The sequence below is a fragment of the Eulemur rufifrons genome, chromosome 17 (assembly GCF_041146395.1).
Source record: "Eulemur rufifrons isolate Redbay chromosome 17, OSU_ERuf_1, whole genome shotgun sequence".
Classification (NCBI taxonomy): domain Eukaryota; kingdom Metazoa; phylum Chordata; class Mammalia; order Primates; family Lemuridae; genus Eulemur; species Eulemur rufifrons.
In genome coordinates, this window is record NC_090999.1 from 76195436 (window position 1) to 76218179 (window position 22744).

At 34.5% G+C, this 22744-nt stretch overlaps 1 protein-coding gene across 1 annotated transcript in view; it reads left to right on the plus strand.

Moving 5' to 3' along the window:
- The window catches only part of FER (FER tyrosine kinase), a 395460-nt gene that overhangs the window by 68898 nt on the left and 303818 nt on the right, over positions 1-22744 (plus strand). Inside the window, exon 4 of the mRNA XM_069492253.1 lies at positions 2970-3069. Within this exon, the coding sequence (XP_069348354.1) occupies positions 2970-3069 (100 nt within the window). The remainder of the gene's footprint in view (positions 1-2969; positions 3070-22744) is intronic.

The following is a 22744-nucleotide window of genomic DNA, read 5'->3' on the forward strand; positions in this document are numbered from 1 at the left end:
TCCTAAGTTTTCTTTGTATTTAGAGTCTCTCTCTTCTGAATAACTTTTCAAAAACTGTTTTTGTTATGGAAATTAGTAAACATACAAAAGGAGAAAGAATAGTTAAATGAACTCTCACCTACCCATCATCCACATAGTCACTGTCTTTTTTTCCCCTATAATTCCACCCACTAATTTTGGTTGCTGTGAACCATCCTTGCATCCCTGGTATAAAACCCACTTGAGCATGGTGTATTATCTTTCTGATAGGCTGTTAGATTTGATTTGCTACTATTTTATTGAAGACTGAGTTTTATACTTTCGTGGCTTTTCATGATGGTGAATGTCATCCCTTTGCTTCCAAGTTTAGGACTCCCTTGACCATTTCTTGTAGGGCCAATTGTTGAATTCCCTCAGGATTTGCTTATCTGTGAAAGAGTACATTTCTCCTTCATTTATAAAGGTTAATCTTGCTGAAAATAGAATTCATGGGTGGCAGTTGTTTTTCTTTAAGCACTTTGAATTTTTCATCACATTCTCTTCTGTCCTGTAAGGTTTCTGCTGAGAAGATTGGTGTGAGTCTTATGAGGTTTCCTTTTTAGGTAATTAGACACTTTTTTCTTACTGACTTTAGAATTCACTTATTCACATTGACTTTAGACAGTCTGATTATATTGTGCCATGATGATGTCCCTTTTGCATTATATTTGCCTGGGGATCACTGAGCCTCCGGTATCTGGATATCTAGCCTCTTGCTAGATGTGGGAATTTTTCATCTATTGTTTCATAAAATAAGGTTTTCTCTCCTCACCCTTGGGAATACCAATAATTTATAAATTTGGTTGCTCTATGTAGTCCTAAACATCTCGAAGGCTTTGTTCATTCATTTTTATTATTTTTTCTTTATTTTTGTGTGACAGTGTTATCTCAAAAGATTTGTTTTCAAGTTCTGAAATTCTTTCTTCTGCTTGTTCTAGTGTATTGTTGAAGCTTTTGAACGTATTTTATATTTCCTTCAATGAATTTTTCAGTTCTATAATTTGTTTTGTTTTTTTTTTAAAGATCTTTGGTAAATTTCTCATTCATATCCTGAATTGATTTTTCTGAGTTTTTCATATTGTTTTTCATCTTTCTCTTGCATCTCTTTGAGCTTCTTTAAAAATCAATATTTTGAATTCTTTATCTGAGATTTCAAGGATTTCTTTTTGATTAAGATCTATTGCTGGAGAATTATTATTTTCCTTTGGGGATGTTATATTACCTTGCTTTTTCATGTTTCCTGTATCTTTACATTGATTTCTGCATATCTGGTGTAATATTAACTGTTTCTTATTTTTAGTTTTACTTTTGTTGGCAGGGGGCACGCATACTTTTTCCTGAAGTTGTGACTATAGTGTTGGTTGGGGGGATCCTTTGGCTTTGCTTCCGAGTGTGTGCAGTAATGAAGTCTCTGTATGATTTTTTTGGCTATAAACAGCATTAATGTTATCTGTGGTTTCCTCTGTGTGTTAGGGTGTATTAATTAGTGGAGGCTGTGATGAATTTGTGCAGGTGACTAGAATGTCGTGTTGGCTCATCTTTAGGTTTCAGTTTTAGCAGTAGGGGCTGTATGTCTATTCTTGTGCACTGGAGCAGCATATGCTGGCTGTATTGGTGGTTTCAGACCGGCTGATTCTCTGACCTCTGTGTGGCTTTCTTGGATGCCAGTTGTAGCAGCAGTATACTGCGAACAGTGGTGGTGAGATGTTCTGCCGAGTTCCAAGTGCTGTGCGCTTGTGTTGGCAGTGGTTACAATGCGTTCTGCATGCCGGCTTCCAGTCCAGTAGGTGGTCTTCGTGAGTAGGACCCAGCTGAGATGGTAATGGCAGGGTGCTTATGTTCAACCTTAGTCCCCCAGGAATAGTGCCTGAGTATCCCAGATGGTGGATTGGGTTGTGGAACCCAGGACCCCAGATCCCGCACTCTGCCATGGTTGCACGGGAGTGGTGAGTGAAGCATGGTAGAACTGGACTGGTTCAGGCTTGAGCTTAGGTCCCTCAGTGGTGAGTACATGCACCAGCTGTGACAGGCAAGGACAGGGCAATCCTCAGTACCGTGCTGGAATGCTTAGGTGAGGGGTTACTACCACTGTGTTGAGGTCCTGCCAAAGGGAGGGTGTGCCTGATCCTAGTGGCCACAGCCTTGGCTGGCATATGGGAGACTTTTGTTCCTTTCATGCCCCAGTCCCACCGAGGCCCTGTCCTGCCTGTTTCAGCTGACCCAGCTGCTGTTGCATCAGACCTGGTAATTTGTGCCTAGCCTGCAACTCAGCCCCTGGGCCATAGGAGCCCTCGCCCAGCTCAAGACCAAGCCTTCATGGCATCTCTCATCCTTCTTAAGCCCCACGGGCGGTGCTTACTTCCAGTGCTGGTGGCTGCAGCCCATGCCATACATATGCTTCTCAGTCCTGGTTGTGGGAGTCCATGCCCTGCTCATGGCCCAGTTGTGTAAGCAGAAGCCTGAGTGTACACAGTCTGTTAAGAGCTGAGATCAAGAATGGTGTCTTGATGTGGCCAATTAGGTTTCAGAAAAGGCGTGAAAAACAGGGCATGTTACATCCCTAGAGCAGTTCTTTCTCACAGTCTCTCATTTGGTCCCAAGGTACTCTCCTGTGGGCTGGATTGCATGATTCCTCAGTGGGAAAGTGGACTGCAGAAGGGTCCTCACTCACTGACTCCTGTATTGGGGATTTACTCCTGGCCAGTCCCAGCCATGTAGGCTGCCTGTTTTCCCTCTCCTTCCTAGATTTTGGTGCCTCCTATTGCTTCTCTGTGGGACTCCCATGTTCCCTCTTGGATAATGTATTCAGAGTGTGATTGTCTACACACTGTTTTGGTTCTTCTAAGTGGATGAGGTGTGCTTGAAATTCCTCTAGTCAGCCATCTGGATTAAAAAAACTCAATGTAAATTTAAACATTTAATAAATTTTCAGCATTTTGTTTCTTTGACAGGTGACAAAGACAGAATTGGAGAAATTAAAATCCAGTTATAGACAACTAATAAAAGAAATGAATTCTGCCAAAGAGAAATATAAAGAAGCTTTAGCAAAAGGTATCGTAAAATTATGAAAATTGTTTAAGTGCTTTTTATTCTTACATTTGAAAGTTATCTTTCTAAGCATTGGAATGATTCCATTTAGAGCAATTAACATATGAAAAACCTTAAAATAAACCAAAGTAGACTAAACTGTCAAACTGTACAGAAAGTCTTACTAATTTTTTGTTGTTTTACATTTTCAACATATTTTTGAATAGTTCATACCAAATGGAACTCTGTAGCATTTGTAATAGAATGCAAGGAGTGTTTAAAATTTTCTCTCTAGCATCGTATTTTCTTATTTAATTACAAAGTACTTAAATAGGAAAAGTCGGGTTGTATTTGTTTAGAAGCTTTTTAAAAATCTTTTTACCTAGAGTATTTAAGTCATTAAAACCACATCATTTTATAGCATTATGTTATCTTCGTAGCTTAATTTTATGTATCTATATTGTCCTAAAATTTTCATAAGAAGTCTAAGAAGTAAATGGCAGCAGGAGCATATTATTTATGTTTTAAACGGAGATTTATGGTTATAGTTTCTTATTAAGTACTTATGTAATTTTGTACCCAAAATTGTTAAATGTTAGATTTCAGTGGAGATTAAGTATAGTTTATGAACAGAAGCTTCTTTGGCTGTTGCTATAATTGGGCAATATTTTTCTTATGTTTAATGTGACTAAACAGTCTTCATATTTATATTTAAAATTGGAAAAGTTTTCTTTTTGTTTTGTTAATTTTCTTCCTTGATAAATAAAAACTTTATTAGAAACTCTATTTTCCTTTGGTTCTTAAATTTCTTTTCTCTTTCATCAATGTTTTTTCTCTTCGTCTTTTATTTGTTATATATTCTCAAATATTCTTTATTATTTGTTAATTTGTCATAGTAAATGAGTAAACAGCTCCTCTATTTGGCTGTATCTTACACAATGAAAATATCATTGTTATTTCCAGTAGACTAAAAGTGGCACTGATTTATATGCAGTTCTCTTTCTCTTTCTCCCTTCCTTCCTCCCTCCTTTTCCCCTCCTCTTTCTCCTCCTAGCTTCTTTTCTCTCCCTGTTCTCCTTGTCCCTCCCTACCTTCTTCCTTCCCATTTCTCCCCCAACATCCTGTTTTATGTCTCTCTGTCACCCTGTCCCCCCCGCTTTACTTTATGTTTCTGCTTCTTGTAATGTTTCTATTGCTTTTTTAGGTAAGATTAATCCATGTACACAGTTTTCTCATTTTTACTTATTTTACTTATTTTTCATATATCTCAGCCAATATTTTGAGATTATGGTTAATTCATTAATGTAGATATATATTTTAAAATATTTTTGTAACTAAATTATCTGAGTTGTTTTAATGAAGAAAAAATGGCATAGTGGAAAGATCATAGACTTTGGAGTCATAGTCTGAGATTTAAGTTCCAATATTGTATGGTATTTCATAGATTTTCAAACTTCTATACCTAATTATTATTTCTTTAAGAGCACTTTAGATAACCAAGAAACATTTACTGAGCTTTCTAAGTTTTTGAGACTCAAAACAATATTTCCCAGGAATTCAAGGAGTTTACAGTCTAGTAGACACTCTAACTTGAGAACTCCAAGTTTCACCCTGTTTCAAAATTTAGTTTTTAAACCATTAAAAGTAGTTTAAAAATAGTTTCATATATTAGTCATTACTTCTTAATCTGTTAAATAGTTAATTTTGTAAAGTTCATTACTTCATGCCTTCCTAGCATTCTTAGGTTAATTAAATCATATTGTAAATATCCATATCTAACTTCACCCAAAGCAAGTGATGACTAAATTTTATTACAATCCAACTATGCTATGTATTTTACACTGGGTTTGTACCTGTGGAGAATGATTAGTAAGAAAAAGAAATATATAATTACTCTCAAGTCATTGATAACTATTTTTAATGATAGAGTTTATTTTTGTTTTAAAAATAAAATCCAATTCTTATGTCACAATAAAGTTTTAAGTAGTTCTTTTTGCTAATTTTTATATTATAAAGGATTATTCATAGGTAATCATTGTTCTTTATTACTTTTGATCCAGATGAAACAGTATTTAGTGTTGTATTAATAGTAGGAAAGCACCGAGAGAATCTGAAGACCATGCTTTCAGTTGGTTTTAAGAAGTGAATTATTTGACTGAATCTCCTTTATGACCTTGTGTACATTTGTGTTTCTGAAGGTATTAGTGATAGTGTATCTTCTCAAGATAGTATTTTTCTCTTTTCAAGAATTTGATTTCTCGTATTAAATCCTACAGAAAAGTTATTTTTTTAAGTAAGTGCTAATAAACTGTTTCACAGGAGACATCAAATTTTTCTTTTATAATCAAAGCTATGTTTATATTAATTTAAACGAAAAGAGTATAAAATTTTATTTTTGAAAAATTTGTTTCTGTTTTCAAACTATTTCTATTCTTAGGGAGATAAAAGTTCTTTTTGTGAAGTTATTTACTCTTTGTAAGGATGATGAGCTATGATGGCAAATTTTTCCAACATTTATAGACTTTATGTCAGAATCTTAGTTCAGCCACCTGGGCCAGACTTGGGCATTTCTGGAATGAGCCCTAGACTGCTGGGGGTTAAAAGTAGATTACAGATACGGGTCTGGCATCCAGAGTCATTACTTTAAATGTTACGAGGTCTTGGGAAAGCTATTTAAAACCCCCTTTTGACACAGAACATCCACCTGGGGAAGACAAGGCCTTCAGGAGACAAGGCCTGGAAATCATTCCTCTAGTAAAGGATAAATTCTGGATTTGATCAAGAAATGAGTTTGGACTCAAGGGCTCAGTTTTTATAACTAGGGGCTCAGCAGTGGTAGTAGACCAGCAAGAAGGCTGGGTTAATGTTGAAATTCCAAACTCCTGACCCCTGCCATGTAGATTATACTAAATATTTTAAAATTTGAATGTTAATATTTATATCCAAAGGAATACTAGTTTATGTTCATTGTTATGTAAAATATAACACTTATCAGAAGTATGAATGCAGTGGCATTTTAATTAATTTTTTTTGTAATAGACTTTAAACATTACAATTGCTTTGCTGTATGCTATGTTGAAGGAGCAAATATTTACAGTTTTAAATAGACTCGGACTAATTTGGACTTTAGTCTGTTGCTTATTACTTATAATTTATGCTGAGAACAACCAAAATAAGTTTAGCATATTGAGCTGAATAATTTAGTGGTTTCTTTTTTTCCTTCATTTCAGTAACAAACATTTACCTTAGATACAAAGATCCTTTGATACAAAGAAGTACACAAGGTGGTAAAGGGATTCCCCCAATTCCTATCACCTCATTACCAAGCACATGTACGTGCACAATTGTTTATGACTCATGTCAGTGCCCCTTCTCTTATAGACAGAAAATCACCTTTACTTGGTTTAATAAAAATGCAAATGCCTCTAAATGTACCTGCAGAATGAGTAAGAAGATGTAACCAAGAAGAAATTCTTGAGAACCATGGATAAAGGATTGTGGCTCCCTCAAATTGAGTGAAGAAAATGGTTTGGGGTGAGCCAAAAATGAAAAGTCTTGGGTCAATGTGAAGTTAAAGTTAAAAGGGATCAAGTTAACCCAGGTAGAAAGAGAAGAATTGAGGAAGTTAGGCTAGTCAGGTGCCTTAAGGCTAAATCAGGAAGACTCCTCTGAGCAAGAAGGGAATGGAAAGTACCTATAAACACCAGATGGGAAAAAGAATAAGTAACTCAGGAAACAGAAAGTAGCCACTGAGGAAATCCTCCTACTCCATCCTCATGCCAAGTTCTAAAAGTAATTAATCCACTTCCTTATCAGGACTAGCTGTAATTTACACAGATAGAAAAAGTATCTCCTCCTGCTCCAACCAAACAGCCCATCATTTTATTTTTATTTTTCCCAAATTTTTTTTTTAATTTAAACGACCGTAGAAATTAGGATGGTACAGTGAATATTCATATTAGTCACATACATTGAACAAGTGTTAACATTCTGCCACATTGGCAGGCTCTCTCTGAACCATTTGAATGTAGGTTTCAGGCATCATACTCTTGATCCCTAAATGCTTGATTATGTATCTTGTAAGAATAGAGACATTCTTCTAAGAAGCCACAATGCTATTCCTGCATCTAAGAAAATTAGCAGTATTTGTTATTATCATCTAATATTCTAATCTCCCTAGTTGTCCTCATAATGTGTTTTATAGTGATTTTTTTTCTGTTCATTGTCTTTGTTGTTGTTGATTTGAACCAGGATCTGATCAAGTCAAAGATGCCACATTTGATTGTTGTCTTTCTTTAGACTCTTATCATAATGTTTTCATCTAGAATAGTTCCCCCACTTTTTATTCATGATGTTGATTTTTATCAAGAGTCTGGGGAGTTTTTGTGTAAAATTTTTCATATTCTAGATTTGTCTGATTGCTTCCTCATACTGCTGTTTAACTTGTCCTTAGTCTGTCCCCTGTTGTTCCCCATAAATGTAATGATAGGTCTAGAGGCTTGATTAGATTCAGGTTAAACATTTTTGGCAAGGACACTTCATAGTTGTACATCCTATGAGGAAACACATAAAGTTGGTTGTCTTACTCTTAGTGCTCAGTCAAGTTTAATCACTTAAATCAAGTGGTGACTACCAGATCTCTTCATTGTGAAGGTACTTTTACCCCATGTAATAGTAAGTAATTCTGGAGAGAGGTAATGGCTTGTGTAAATATCCTGACCCCCAACAACCTTCCATCCAGTGGTTTGGAATCCATTGGTGTTCCTTGCTGATAACAACTGTTACATTAATAGCCAGCAGATCAATTGTAAAATGCTTAAAGGATGACTGGGAAAAATAGAGGAGGGTTGAGGGAAGAAACATAGGAACTGGGAAATAGGGAAACCAATTCCAAAAGATTTGCCTGGGCCCTGCCCTGTTTATACCCTGTGTACATTCAGCTGTCCCCAGAGTCATAAGCTTTTTAAGATAAGGTTGGCTTGAAGCAATGAGTAAAGAAAGCCTCTTGCTCAGGGACCTGACTTTGTTAAGAACTTAATGCATTTCAGTTAGGGGTGTTTCTTGACAGCAGCATAGAATAACAAGTACTTGAATACAAAATACACAGATTTTACTTTCCTATTGGAGATTAAATTCTGAATACTTTTAGTTGATTAAGCACATGTTTAGGCTTAGCCATAAAATAATTTTGTGAATGCATAAAGCTTATATTTGCAGTCAATAGTATCAAAGAAAATATTTTCTTTACTTTTTATATTAGAAAATAAATAATACTCTGAGGTTTATCTCTTAAGAGATATCCCAGAGGTTTGCTGGGGTTCTCCGGGTAAATATGGGGAGTTCAGGCAGTGTTTGCCATGGCATATGCTTTAATAACTCCCTTTGACTGTCATCAGTGCTGTGGTTGTCTATGAGAAATAAATCAAGCATTTTCTAATGTGGGTTTTAGTCTGTTAATTAATTTTAAAAATCATGAATCAGCAAATGTTTGTACCAGTAGCAACAAAGTAGTATATAAGTTGCTCAACTTGGGCCTGTTTTATACCATCAGGTGAGAGCTAGAGCTGAGTGGGAGATCTTTCTGGATAAAAGGTTAACAGAAGAATCATCTTTTTTTCTTTTCCTCTGTATTACTAGTGAAGGAGTGATGGATGGTTGTGGAAATAAATCATGTAGTAGATACCTGGGATTTGTGAGGATTAGCATTTTAGAATGTACACCTATGAATATTGTTTGGATCCTGATTTTAAAATCAACTATTAAATTTATGAAATAATCTGAGAAATTTGTACCCAGAGAGTAGTTTGATAATATTAAGAAAATCTTGTTATATTTTAAGTTTGATAATGAAATTGTGATTATTTTCTTGAGGACTTCTATATTTTTGAAGGTAAATATGGAAATATTTATAGCTGAAATGATGTGATATATGAGATTTGCTTCAGAAGAATCCAGAGAATGGGAATTATGTAGATGGGAGTATAGATGAAACTTGATTAGTCCTGACTTGATGATTGTTCAAGCCAGTTGATAGATATGTGGGGGTTTATTGAACAATTCTCTCTACTTTTATATAGGTTTGAAATTTTTTCATAAAAATTAAAAAGAAAAAGAATGTTACTATAAGAGAAGAAAACAAGTTCTCACATAGGTGATCCTCATCAGGGTACCAATTTTAATATCAAGTTATTCTGAAACTGTTCTTTGTCATTTAATATTCCTATACTAATCCATTTATCCATTAATTACTTAATCACCTATTTCATATAAATTTGTCTTATTTGGTAAATATTAGAGATATAAAAATGAAAAGGATGTGGACCCTACCTTCAAGCAGTTGAAAGTTGAAATTTTTATAAAAGGAAATTTTTACCCCATTTTTAAAAAATTTCAAGCCCACAGAAAAGTTGAAGTGATAACATGATTAACACCTGCATACTTTATAACTGGATTCACAAATTGCCAAAATATTATCACTATTGGACTTTTGCAGTTTCTATCTCTGTCTCTGTTTCTCAGTCTGTCTGTCTCTCTATGTATGCATGTATGTATGTGTGAATATGTGTGCATAAAGTTTTCTTTTGCTCAACCACTTGAAAGTATATTGTTAACATTATAACAGTTCTCCCTAAATACCTAAGCATATATTCCCTAAGAACTCTTAGATTTTCCAAAATAATCACAATTTAACATGGCCAAGAAGCTTAACATTGATACATTAATAAAATATATAATCTGTATTCAAATTTATCACAAAAATGTCTTAAACCTTTTAGTTTCTTGTTTTGGATCCAGGATCCAAATAAAGTAGTACATATTGTATTTAATTGCCATGTAGAAGAATTTCTTCTACCTTTTTTTGTTTTTTATTTTTTCAGGTTTATTGTGGTATAATTGACATATAACAGATTATATATATTTAAATATTTATTAAATGGTAAAATATCAAATAATACTAAAATATTTATACATTTAACATATATATACATCTGTGAAACCATCACTAACATCAAGATAATGAACATGTCTGTCACACAGAAAAGATTCCTAATGCCCCTTTGTAATCTTTGCCTTTTAAATCTCTGCAATTCCCCCATTTCCTATCCCCAGGCAACTACTGACCTGCCTCTGTTTTGGTTTCCATTTCCTAGAATATTTTAAAAAGGAATAATACAGTGTATACTCTATTTTCTCTGGATTGATATGTTCAGAAGAGTTATTTTGAGATACATCCAGTTTGCATGTATCAGTAGATTATTTTTTAAATTGCTCATCAATATTCTGTTGTATGGATCTACCACAGTTTGTTTATCCATTTTCCTGTTAATAGACATTTGGGTGATTGCAAATAAAACGGCTATGGATATTTATGTACAAGTCTTTGTATGGGTATATGGTTTCATTTCTCCTAGATTAATACCTAGAGGTGGAATGCCTGGATCATATATTGTTGTATGTTTAACTTTTGATCAACCTGCCAAACTTATGTCCAGAGTGACTGTACCATTTTACATTCTGTCTGTTAGTGTATGAGAGTTCCAATTCCTCTACATCTTGCTAACACTTGGTATGGCTAGCCTTTAATTTTAGCTGTGGTGACTCACTGAAATTTTACTTTGCATTTTCCTGATGACTGATGATGTTGAATGTCTTTTCATGTGCTTGTTTGCTATCTGTATGTTCTTCAGTGAAATGCCTGTTCAAATTTATTGCACATTTTTAATTGGGTTGTTTTCGTATTACTGGTTTTGGGGAGTTCTTTATATTTTCTGCATACAAGTTATTAGGTATATAATTTGTAAATATTTTCTCCTAGTCTGGGGCATGTATTTTTAAATGGTGACTTAAGGACCAATGTTTTCATTTTGAGGAAGTCTAATCATTACTTTTTTCATGTATGCATTGTATTTTGCTATAGAATCTGAGAAATTTTTGCCCAAGTTAAGGTTACTAAGATTTTCTCCTATGTTTTCTTCTAAAAATCTTTACAGTTTTAGCTCTTACATTTAGGTCTGTGATCCATTTTGACTTAATTTTTGTGTATGAGGTGAGGTAAAGGTCTAAATTTATCTTTTTGCACGTGGATATTCAGTTGTCCCAGCTCCATTTATTGTAAGATTGCCCATTCCCTACTGAATTGCTCTGGCATCCTTGTTAAAAATCAATTGACCATATCTGTATGAGTCTATTTCTGGACTCTGTTTCCTGAACTATTTGTTTGTCTCTATGTCAATACCATACTATCTTGATTACCATATGTCTTAGTCCTGGGGTGGGGAACCTTTTCATGTTGGAAGGCTGCATTAATTTAGCTGTAATCAAATAAGTCCACAATCAAGAAACTTCAATTTGATATACTTAAAAATGTATATTATTTTGTAAAAATCTAACTACTATATAATTAATGATTTCAAAAATGAAAACTATTTGCTAATTTTAAAGTTTACTAACCTTTTAATGACTTTGTTGTGTCTGCTTTTTGTTGTAAAGCATTTGAATATTTGGTTGCAGCATGGAGGTCCACAGTTTCAGTTGATCCTATACATGGATATTGGTCATTTGTGACCTTAAGGATGTCTTGATTTGAGTCAGGTAGGAGAATGTAGATTTGCAGCAATAAGTGGTTGAAAGGCAGGAAAGCATTTTTCAGGCATGTTGTCAGATGCAGGGGTATTCTACTGCATTTTTCCATATTTCAATTGGATCTTTCTAAGCATCAATGACTTTAAAATGTCATCTACTGAGAGCTCAATTAATTCCATCTGTATGTAGTTCTTTAGATGCCTTGGTGATATCAACTAGGTGAGGCCGAAATGCTAATTTGAGTGTGATGTCATGATTTTCAAAGTCAGTGAACCGTTCATTGTATTCTCCAATTAATAGTTCTGTAACAGCTGTGTATTCTTCAAATGATTCACATATACCATCCTGCTCATCAATGACCTTTGCTAACTGGGGAAAATGTTCATCCGAAATTTCCTTTTGAAGAAGTATTTTTAAAAAAGATAGCTTTTTTTGAATTGCTTTGATTTTTTGCTACATATCAGCTATAGACTTAGTTTTACCTTGCAAAGAAATAATCAAGTCATTTTAATTTGACATTAAAGATTTCCTATAGAAATCTTCTTTCAATAATTCACATTGCTGATTCTGTTCTTCATAAAACTTAACTATCTGTTCTCAGAGAGATAACATGTTGGTTAACACCGGTCCCTGCAGTAGCCAACATACTTTAAAATGATATGGCAAATCTATAGTGGATAGTTCATCCTTCAACTTTAGCTTGTTATGAAATTGACCATGCCATGTTACATTTGTACCAATATAGTTAACAGTACGTATAACTTGTTGCAAAGTGTCACTTAAGATAGTAGCTTTAGCACGGAGACCTTGCTGATGCAACATACAAGAGGAAATGAGAGCATCTGGATCTTTTAATACTTTTTTTATCTGTGCAATAAACCTTCATGTTTTCTTCCTTCAGAGCAGCATGCACAGGCTGCTTGTAGTCTGCCATCTTGGCGTGCCCCCCCCCCCCCAAATTCTTTATATTCTTACTAATATTTTTTCTATGTTTTCCATTAATTATTGAGAGAATGATATTGACATATCCAACTATAACTGTGGATTTATTTCTTCTTATAGTGATGTCAGTTTTTACTTTATGTGTTTTGAAACTCTGATAGTAGCTATGTAAACAATCATTGTTATAGCCTCCTAATGTTTTGGCCCATTATTCTGAAACTACCTTTATTATCTCTGGCAGTAATATTCTTTTTCTGTTGTCTATTCTATTTGATATTAATATAGCCACTTTAGCTTTCTTTTGATTAGTGTTTACATAGTATATCCTTTTTCATATTTTCTTTAACCTGTTTCTGTCTTTACTTTTGAAATGCAATTTCTTATAAGGAACATATAATTAGATTTTGCTTTCGTATTTTGATAGTCTGGTGGTATTTATACCAATACTTAAATGTGATTTTGGATAATGTTAGGTTTAAATTTGTCATCTTATAATTTGTTTTGTCTTTGTTCCATCTGTTCTTTATTCCTCTTTTCCTTTATTCTTTCTTTCTTTGGATACATTGAAACTTTTTCTGAAAATTTCTTTTTATCTCTTTTGTTGACTTATTGGCTTTAATGTTTGGATTTATTATATGTTTAATTTAGTATAGTATACCTTTATGTGATATTATTATACTTTGCATATAGTATGGGAACCTTGCTGTAGTATCATTCTCTTTCTCCCCTTCCAGTGTTTGTGCTATTGTTGTGATATATTTTACTTTTATATATGACATGCACTCCACACTACGTTGTTAATGTTTTTGTTTTTGTTTAAATATTCAATTATCTTCAGCAATAAGCAAAATATTTCATATATTTATCGTGTACTTATTTTTCTCCAGCATTATTTCTTTATCTTTGTCTCTATTTCTATTTGGTATTGTTTTACTTTCACTTAAGTGGCTTACTTTTAACATATCTTATAACGTAGGTCTGCATGTAATGAATTGTTTTGTATGTCTGTAAAAGTCTATTTTACCTTCCTTTGTAAAATATATTTTTGGTGGTATAGAATTCTGTTTTGACAGCCTTTTTTCCCCTCCCTTTCATGTTTTGTAAGATGTTTCTCCGGTACCTTGTGCAGAAGAAATCTGCTATAGTACTTATTTTTATTGTTCTTAATGTTTATTTTCCTTTGGGAGCTTTCAAAGTTTTCTTTTTATCATTGTTATGAAGCAATTTGAACATGATTTGTCTTGCTATGGTTTTTTTAAAAAATTTTCTTTGTTATATTTGTGTTTTTTGAGCTTCTTGTATCTGAGAGTTTATGGTTTTCATCATATTTGGAAAACTTTCAGCCATTATTTCTTCACATATGTTTTATGTCTCACCTCTTTGTGGTTTCCTTCAGAGACTCCAGTTGTACATATATTGGGCTGTTTATAATTGTTTTACAGCCTACTGATTCTCTGTTAATTTTTTTCCTTGTCTTTTTTGTTTTGTTTCAGTTGGTTTCTATGGCTATGTCTCCAAGTTTACTAATATTTTTCTTCTGTGGTGTCTAATCTGCCTGCCTTTGATCTCATCCAGTGTATTTTTTGTTTCATGCAGTGTAGATTTTGTCTCCTTAAGTAGAATTTGGTCTTATCTTCCATGTATCTATTTAATTTTTTGAACATATGGAATACCATTATAACTGTTTTAATATCCTTGTCAGCTAATTTTAATATCTGTGTCAGTCACCTTCAATTGATTCATTTGTCCACTCATTTTGGGTAGATTTTCTTTGTTCTTTGAATGCCTGATAACTTTTGATGGGATGCCAGATGTGAATTTTGAATTTGTATAGACTGAGTTTCCTTAACATTTTTAAAGCTATAAGACTTCTAGTCAAAGGAGAAAATGTAGAACATTGCCTTGATTCACAATAGAGAGAAGAGTGATAAATTTTTGTTCATGAATTCATTGAAGTTTAAAAATTATGTTATTAGTGCCTTTTATGAGATAGTTTTTTCCCTTAAAATTTATGATTCTCTACTTTTTCTGTAGGAATCTGTAAGAATATTTTTCCATGTGTATGTTTTGTTTTTTATAGTACTCTGAGAATTCCTATTAAAGTGTCTCTGATTTTGTGTAAGCAATAATTCAAGTTTTTGTATACTTAGATAATCCTTTTATAGTGCATGATTTTCCAAGAGATTCTCTAAGTTTAAGTTTACCAATGTACACAAACAAGTAGTTTCAATTATTTTGTCTTTGTGGTTTGTCTTTTTTTTTTTTTTTTTTTTTTGTTGAGACAGAGTCTCACTTTGTTGCCCAGGCTAGAGTGAGTGCCGTGGCGTCAGCTTAGCTCACAGCAACCTCAGACTCCTCGGCTTAAGCGATCCTACTGCCTCAGCCTCCCGAGTAGCTGGGACTACAGGCATGCGCCACTATGCCCGGCTAATTTTTTCTATATAGATTTCTAGTTGTCCATATAATGTCGTTCTATTTTTAGTAGAGATGGGGTCTCGCTCAGGCTGGTCTCGAACTCCTGACCTTGAGCAATCCACCCGCCTCCGCCTCCCAGAGTGCTAGGATTACAGGCGTGAGCCACCGCGCCCGGCCTGTGGTTTGTCTTTTGATCTCATGTGAAATGAGTAAAAATTTTTATACAAAACTTGAAGGAAAATATTTTATCTATTTTTTTTAGTTGGTATACAATTTGTTTTACTATTAGAAAATGTTAAAAATTTAAAAAAAATTTACTTTTAACAGTAAAAAGTGGCTGGGCATGTTGGCTTACACTTGTTATCCCTAGCACCTTGGGAAGCCAAGGTGGGAGGATTGCCTGAGGCCAGGAGTTGGAGACCAGCCTGAGCAAGAGCAGGACCCTGTCTACAAAAAAATAGCAAAATTAGTCGGACATGGTGGTACACGCCTGTAGTTCCGGCTACTCAGGAGGCTGAAGCAGAAGGATTGCTTGAGCCCAGAAGTTTGTGGTTGCAGCGAGCTATGATCCTGCCACTGCACTCTAGCCCAGGTGACAGAGCGAGACCCTGTCTCCAAAAAAAAAGTAAAGAAACAGGGTCTGTCTATTGCCCAGGCTGGAGTGTAGCAGTACAATCATAGCTTACTACAGCCTCTACATCTTGGGCTCAAGCAATCCTCTTGTCTTGGCCTCCTGGGTAGCAAGGACCATAAGCATGTGCCACAACAACTGGCTAATTTTTAAAATTCTTTTTAGAGATGGAGTCTTGCTATGTTGTCCAGGCTGGTCTTGGACTCCTAAGCTCAAGCAATCCTCCCACCTCAGTGTCCCAAATCACTGAGATTACAAGCATGAGCTATTTCATTGTTTACTTTTTATTCTTATTTTCTTGTCTATGGATTTCCTATGAAATGCTGCAGAGAATATCTGTGCACTCTGCTCATTACAGTTATTCTCTCTTTATTTAGGGCAGATCATATGAAACTAATACTGATTTTAATACGTTGTTATATATCAGTCTTCAAAAAATTAATAATGACCACTTATAATGCTAGATAGTTTCTCTGGAAATTTATTATAGACACATAGTTTTTAAGTACATAATGGGGAGAATAAAGAAATAGTTGAAACCAAGTCTTTCTGATTTCAGTGTCCATGGCCTTGTTAGTTTAGTTTCTTCCTATGAAGAGCATGAATTAAATCAAACTTTGTTAGTGATAATGAAAAGCCAAAACACATTAACCTAAATTTTAGAGTCTTTGTGGACTTCATCTTCCTTCCTTATTGGTTCTGACAGTTATAGTAGTTTATTAATTTGGGATATTTTGGGGTCACTATTTCTCCCACTTGTTCTTGTTGTATATGACATACATCATCTTTACCTGTGTATCTACACAGAGGTCTTATGCATATACCATGTAGCACTTTTTTCCAAAGTGAAAAAATTGTTTAAGAGAGTAAATGTGATGCATGCTAATTTTATAAAATTTAACCATTACCATATTAAACTATATGGTATTGAATTTAGAGATTAATATGATTTTGCTTTGAAGTATAGTTTACTTGAAGATATACCAAAATATGGTAAAAGAGGTGTTAAAAATACCTGCCTCTTAGGTATATGTTTTTATATAGCCTACCTAAATGATTCTGTATAGCTAGAATTATGTTAGTATTTTGTGTTTACCAAGCTTTAAAAATACTCATGTAGTATTTGTGGGGCATTCTGCTTAATGAATATTAGTCTGAATGCTTCTGCTTTATCACACATCGTATTCAGGAGAAAGAAACAAAACAGTATGAACATCTTCACATTACACATGCCCATGACAGTCAGTCTAGGGAAGCTTGAAAGGAGCTCTCTTTACCCTCTTTTACAACAAGAGTGGGAAAACAAACTGTCGTCCTAATTATTCTTTCTCTACGAGAAACAAAAAAGAGTGCTAAGAGATTGGTAAACCCCCTGATAATTTATAAGCCCTCACTTACCCTAAACAGACAAACTAAGAGGGTACCTACTGCTAGAACTGTAGGGAGTAGCTTCCAGTCTCTTTCAAAAGTAAATTTTTCTGTAATTGGGAAGTAGATTTTCTTAAATTGCCTCTTCATGCATTATGAGTAGTTCTGTGATATTTTATAGCCAATTAAAATTGATTAGATTTTTTGAGTTGTCTCTTTAGAGTACTTTAATTATGAAAACCAGTTTGAAATGAGTCCAGCCTTAAGACAGATGGTTAAATTTATGTTTAAATATATCCAATTTTTAAAAAATGAATAAACTTTTTAAAAGCTCTTTTAGTTGATTTCCTCTCTTTGAGTTCACCACAAATGGCAACTGGCCTTCTTATTCAATAATCTGTATATCTTGAAGATAGTTAAGTATCAGAATCATGTATGGGTAATGTATGGAAGTCTTCTAGAAAATATTCTGGAATTAGAGTTTATCTGTCAGTTAAACATGGAGGAAATGCATTTTGGATACGATAGTTGCTAAAGACTAAAGTAGAGTTCAAGCTATGGTTGTTGATCATCATTTCTATTGAAATGACCTCAAAGTGAGAGATTTTTGCCTTTTTAAAAATATACTCATTAACACATGATATATCAGCAGCTAACTTATGGCATGAATGCTTCTCGCTGCATGGAGCTTAATATGGTAGGAACTTTCCAAAGTCATTAAGAGTAATGGAACTCTTAGTTATTAATCCAATTTGCATTCGATTAAAGATGTGCAGAAATTGGAGTGACAGTTATAATATTCTCATTAGATGCTAAAATATGTGGGAGGAAATATGCTACATGATTCATTTATATTCTTCATATAACTTCCTAAAAATAAAGTAAAAGCACAATAATTTGATTTTTTCCCAGCTTTGGTTAGTTTTGTTAAATAAAAAAAGATAAGTTCTATACACAAAGAGATAAAGAGAAGTTATATTCTTTTGCTGATTTTCTTCTCTATTTTATAAGTAAACTCCTTAGCAATATTAATTTTGGAATTCATTACTAAAAAGATATATAAACATCAGAAAGTAATATTGGTAATATAAACAGCATGATCTAAATGGCAGAAGGTAAAATTGTAATCTGCCTAAAACTTAATTTTTTAAAAAATTTATTTGCCTAAATATCTTCTTTTTCTTCATATAAGAACTATGTCAATCCGTGTATTTAGGAACTATTTATTGAATTCTTGCCATGTGCTAGGCACTGTTCTTTGAATTTGGGATATTGTAGATAATAAAACATATGAAAATCTTTGCTTCAATTAGGCTTACATTTTAGAGCAGAGGACAGCTATTTAATAAATAAGTGAAATATATAGTGTATAAAATAGTGGTAAATACAATGGAGAAAAGTTAAACATGCTAGTTTGTTAGGGTGTTGGGAGGATGATCAGGTAATAACTTATAGAGAAAGAAACATTTAAATAAAGAGTGAAGGAAGTGAGGGGAGTAAAGCAGGTAATTATCCAGGTAGATGGAATAACCAAAGCAAAGTCACTGAGTGCTTATCATGTCTGGCATATTTGAGGAGCAGCACAGATGCCTGTATGGCTGGAACTGAGTTGATAAGGGAGAGGTGTGGAGATAGGAGTGAGTGAGGGAGAATAATGGTGGGTGGCAGAGGAGGTACAGATTATGTAGGATCCTGGCATTTCTTTTAAAACACTTCGGCTTTTACTCTAAGATGAGAAACCATTGGCATCTTCTGAGCAGAGGAATGACATGAACTAACTTACATTTTAACAGGATAATTCTTGTAGCCTTGTTGAGAATAGTCTAAGGAGTGGGGGAAAGACAGAGGTAAGGAGACCACTTACTTCCGGGTTATTGCAGTAATCCAGTCAAAGGGTCATGCTGGCTTTGACCTGGGTGGTAGCAGGAGAAGTGGTGGGAAGTGGTCAAATACAATTGATTTTTGTTAATCATAATAGTTCCACAAAGTCACTGCAAACACTGCATTAGAGAGTACTGAATCATTGCTCCTAGGGGACCTAACGGGTTTGGTTTCTATAAGCAAGGTCACAGCATTTGTAGCAACTCATCAATATATAGCTTTGTCTTATGTATGTTTCCATTTAAAGACACCTTATTTAACATATGCTGTTGATTAACATTGAATTCAAAACCAGTGGTGCTATAGGCACAACACAGTCTTCTTTATAAAATTATTCTTTATAGATTTAGGGGGTACAAGTGCAGATGTGTTATATAGTTATATAGCCTAGTGGTGAGGTCTAGGCTTTTAGTGTACCTATCTATCACATGAATGGGGCATATTGAACCCAATAAGTAATTTTTAATCTCTTACCCTCCATCTACCTTCCCCCATTTTGGTCTCCAATGTCTGTTATTCCATGCTGTACATACATTTGTACTCGTTGTTTAACTCCCATTTTTGAGAACATGGAGTATTTGACTTTCTGATTCTGAGTTATTTCACCTAGGATAATGGCCTCTATTTCTATCTGTGTTGCTGCAAGAGATATTTGATTCTTTTTTTTTTGGCTGGGTAGTTTTCCATAGTGTGTGTGTGTGTGTGTATGTATGTATGTCACATTTGCTATATCTAGTCATGTGTTGATTGACACGTAGGTTAATTCCATGACTGCTATTGTGTATAGTGCTGTGGTAAACATATGAGTGCAGGTGTCTTTTTTAATATAATGATTTGTTTTCCTTTGGGTAGATACCTATTTGTGGGATTGCTGGATTGAATGGTAGATCTATTTTTAGCTCTTTGAGAAATCTCCATACTGTTTTCCATAGAGGTTGTACTAATTTACATTCCTACCAACAATGTTCCTTTTTCTCCACATCCTTGCCAACATCTGTTATTTTTCGACTTTTTAATAATAGCAATTCTGACTGGTATAAGATGGTATCTCATTGTGGTTTTAATTTGGATTTCTCTGATGATTAGTGATGTTGTGCATTTTTAATATGTTTGTTGGCTGCTTGTATGTCTTCCTTTGAAAAATGTTTGTTCATGCTTATTTGTTTTATTTTTGTTGTGCTGTTTGAGTTCCTTGTAGATTCCGGATATTAGTCCATTGTTGGATATGTAGTTTATAAATATTTTCTCCAATTCTGTAGGTTGTCTTTTTGCTCTGTTGATTGTTTCTTTTGCTGTGCAGAAGCTTTTTAGTTTAATTAAGTCCTGTTTGTCTATTTTCACTTTTGTTGCATTTACTTTTGAAGTCTTAGTCATGAATTCTTCACCTAGGCCAATGTGCAGAAGACTTTTTCCTATTTTTTCATCTAGAATTTTTATAGTTTCAAGTCTTACATTTAAATCTTTAATCCATCTTGAGTTATTAATAATTTTTGTATATGGTGAGAGATATGGGTCCAGTCTCATTCTTCGATATATGGCTATCCAATTTGCTCTGCACCATTTACTGAAAAGGGTATCCTTTTCCCAGTGTATATTTTTGTCAACTTTGAAGATCAGTTGGTTGTAGGTAAGTGGCTTTATTTTTGGGTTTTCTATTCTGTTCCAGTGATCTGTGTGTCTATTTTTATACCAGGACCACACTATTTTGGTTACTATAGCCTTGTGGTGTAATTTGCAGTCAGGTAATATGATACCTCCAAATTTGTTCTTTTTGCTTACCATTGCTTAGGCTATTCAGGCTCTTTCTTGGTTCCATATAAATTTTAGGATAGCTTTTTCTAATTTTATGAAAAATGACATTGGTATTTTGACTGTGTTTGCATTGATTCGGTAGATTGCTTTGGGCAGTATGGTTATTTTAATGATATGGATTTTTCCAATCCATGAGGATGGGATGTTTTTCCATTTGTTTGTGTCATCCACAATTTCTTTCATCATTTTTGTGTAGTTTGTCTTGTAGAGACCTTTTACCTACTTGGTTAAATATATTACTAGGTATTTAATTTTTTTTGTAGCTGTTATAAATGGGATTGATTTTTTGATTTGGTTCTCAGCTTGATTATTTTTGGTGCAGAGAAATGCTACTGATTTTTGTACATTTATTTTGTGTTCTGAAACTTTGCTGAATTCATTTATCAAATCTAGGAGTCTTTTGGAGGAGTCTTTAGGGTATTTTAGTTATAAGATCATGTCATCAGCAAACAGGTAATTTGATTTCCTTTTTTCCAATTTGAATGCATTTTATTTCTTTCTATTTTCTAATTGCTTTTGCTAGGACTTCCAGTATCATGTTGAATAGGAGTGGTGAAAGTAGGCATCTTTGTCTTGTTCTAGTTCTTAGGGAGAATGCTTTCAACTTTTCCTTGTTCAGTGTGATGTTGGCTGGCAGTTTGTCATATATGGCTTTTGTTATTTTCTTAGGTTCATCTGTTTGGATGTTCCCTGGTCCCCCAACTCCCAGTGTCAAGAATGAGTACTGGTACTGAGTCGAGCTGATGATGGAGTGATCACAAATACAGAGCAATTTTATACAGAGATTTACAAAATAAAGAATGAAAGTAAAGAAGGAAGCTACACAAAGTGAAAATATGTTCCAGAGAGAGTAGAACGGGTCAGTCTCCATGAGTGGAGAAAAGATCCCAAAGGCTGAGCACATACTGCCTTTTATAAACTCATTAGTTTGTCCTGCCTTTCTCCTGGCAGGATTGGTTGTCTTTTCCCACCTTTAGGGGTGATTAACGGTTGGTGTTATATAACAGGTTATGTAACAGGTTACATAACAGATTGGTTATGTAATAGTTTCCCTTTCTGCACGTCTCTTTCCCAGAATCCTTCACAAAGCTCCACTCATGCCATGCTAATTAGATGGTAATGAGCTCTAGGTCAGTTAAATGTTACTAGGAACTTTTTACTTTGTATGTTCCCACAAGGGAACAGTTCCTAGCTACAATTTGGTTTCTAGCTACAATTTGCCCTTAGCCACTTCCTTACCACCTGTTTACTTCCTCCAGACCTAACATTTCCATTGTATTTTATAATTCCTTTAATCAATTTTTTACCTCTGGAAGTTCTGTTTGTTTGTTGTTTTTTTTTTAATATCTGTCTCTTTCATCTTCTGAATTGCTTTTCTGGTTTGTGTTGATTTTCAACTCTCTCTTGGATCTCATTGAGCTTATTTATAACTAATATTTTGAGGTCTTTATCTGTCACTTCAAAGGTTTCATTTTTGTTTGGATCCATTGCTGGAGAGTCAGTGAGATCTTTTGGTGGTGTTTTTAAACTTTGTTCACATTACCAGAATCGTTTCACTGATTGCTTCTCATCAGTATAGAGACTCTCTTCTTATTTTTGAGTATACTTTCATTTGGAAAGGATTTTTTTCCCCTTTAGGATGTGACTATAATGTATGTTGTGTGTGGTTGCCTGGCTTTGGCTCTAGGTGCTTTCAGTGGCAAAGATTCTGTATGAGTGCCCTGGTTTTCTCAGGTGCTTGTTGTAGTAGTGAAGTATCAGGCATGTGAGCTTGTACACTGACTCCTGTGGGGCCAGGATGGTGGGGGTCTCAGGAAGCTTATCTTTTTCTCCAGCTGTTTGTAGTTCTGTCAGCAGGTTTTGCACTGGGTTGTGCAGTTTAGCCTGCAGGCCAGTATGTGTTGTCCACGGGTTAGAACCGGCTGTGGCAAGAGCAGATGGGTAAACATGATATCCCAGTGGTGGGCCCAAAGACCAGTCCTGACAGGGGTTAGATTGGGGGAGCTCCTGGTGAAATGCACCGAGTTCCCTGTAGGGGAGGTGAAGGGTCTGCCCTTGCTCTGTGAC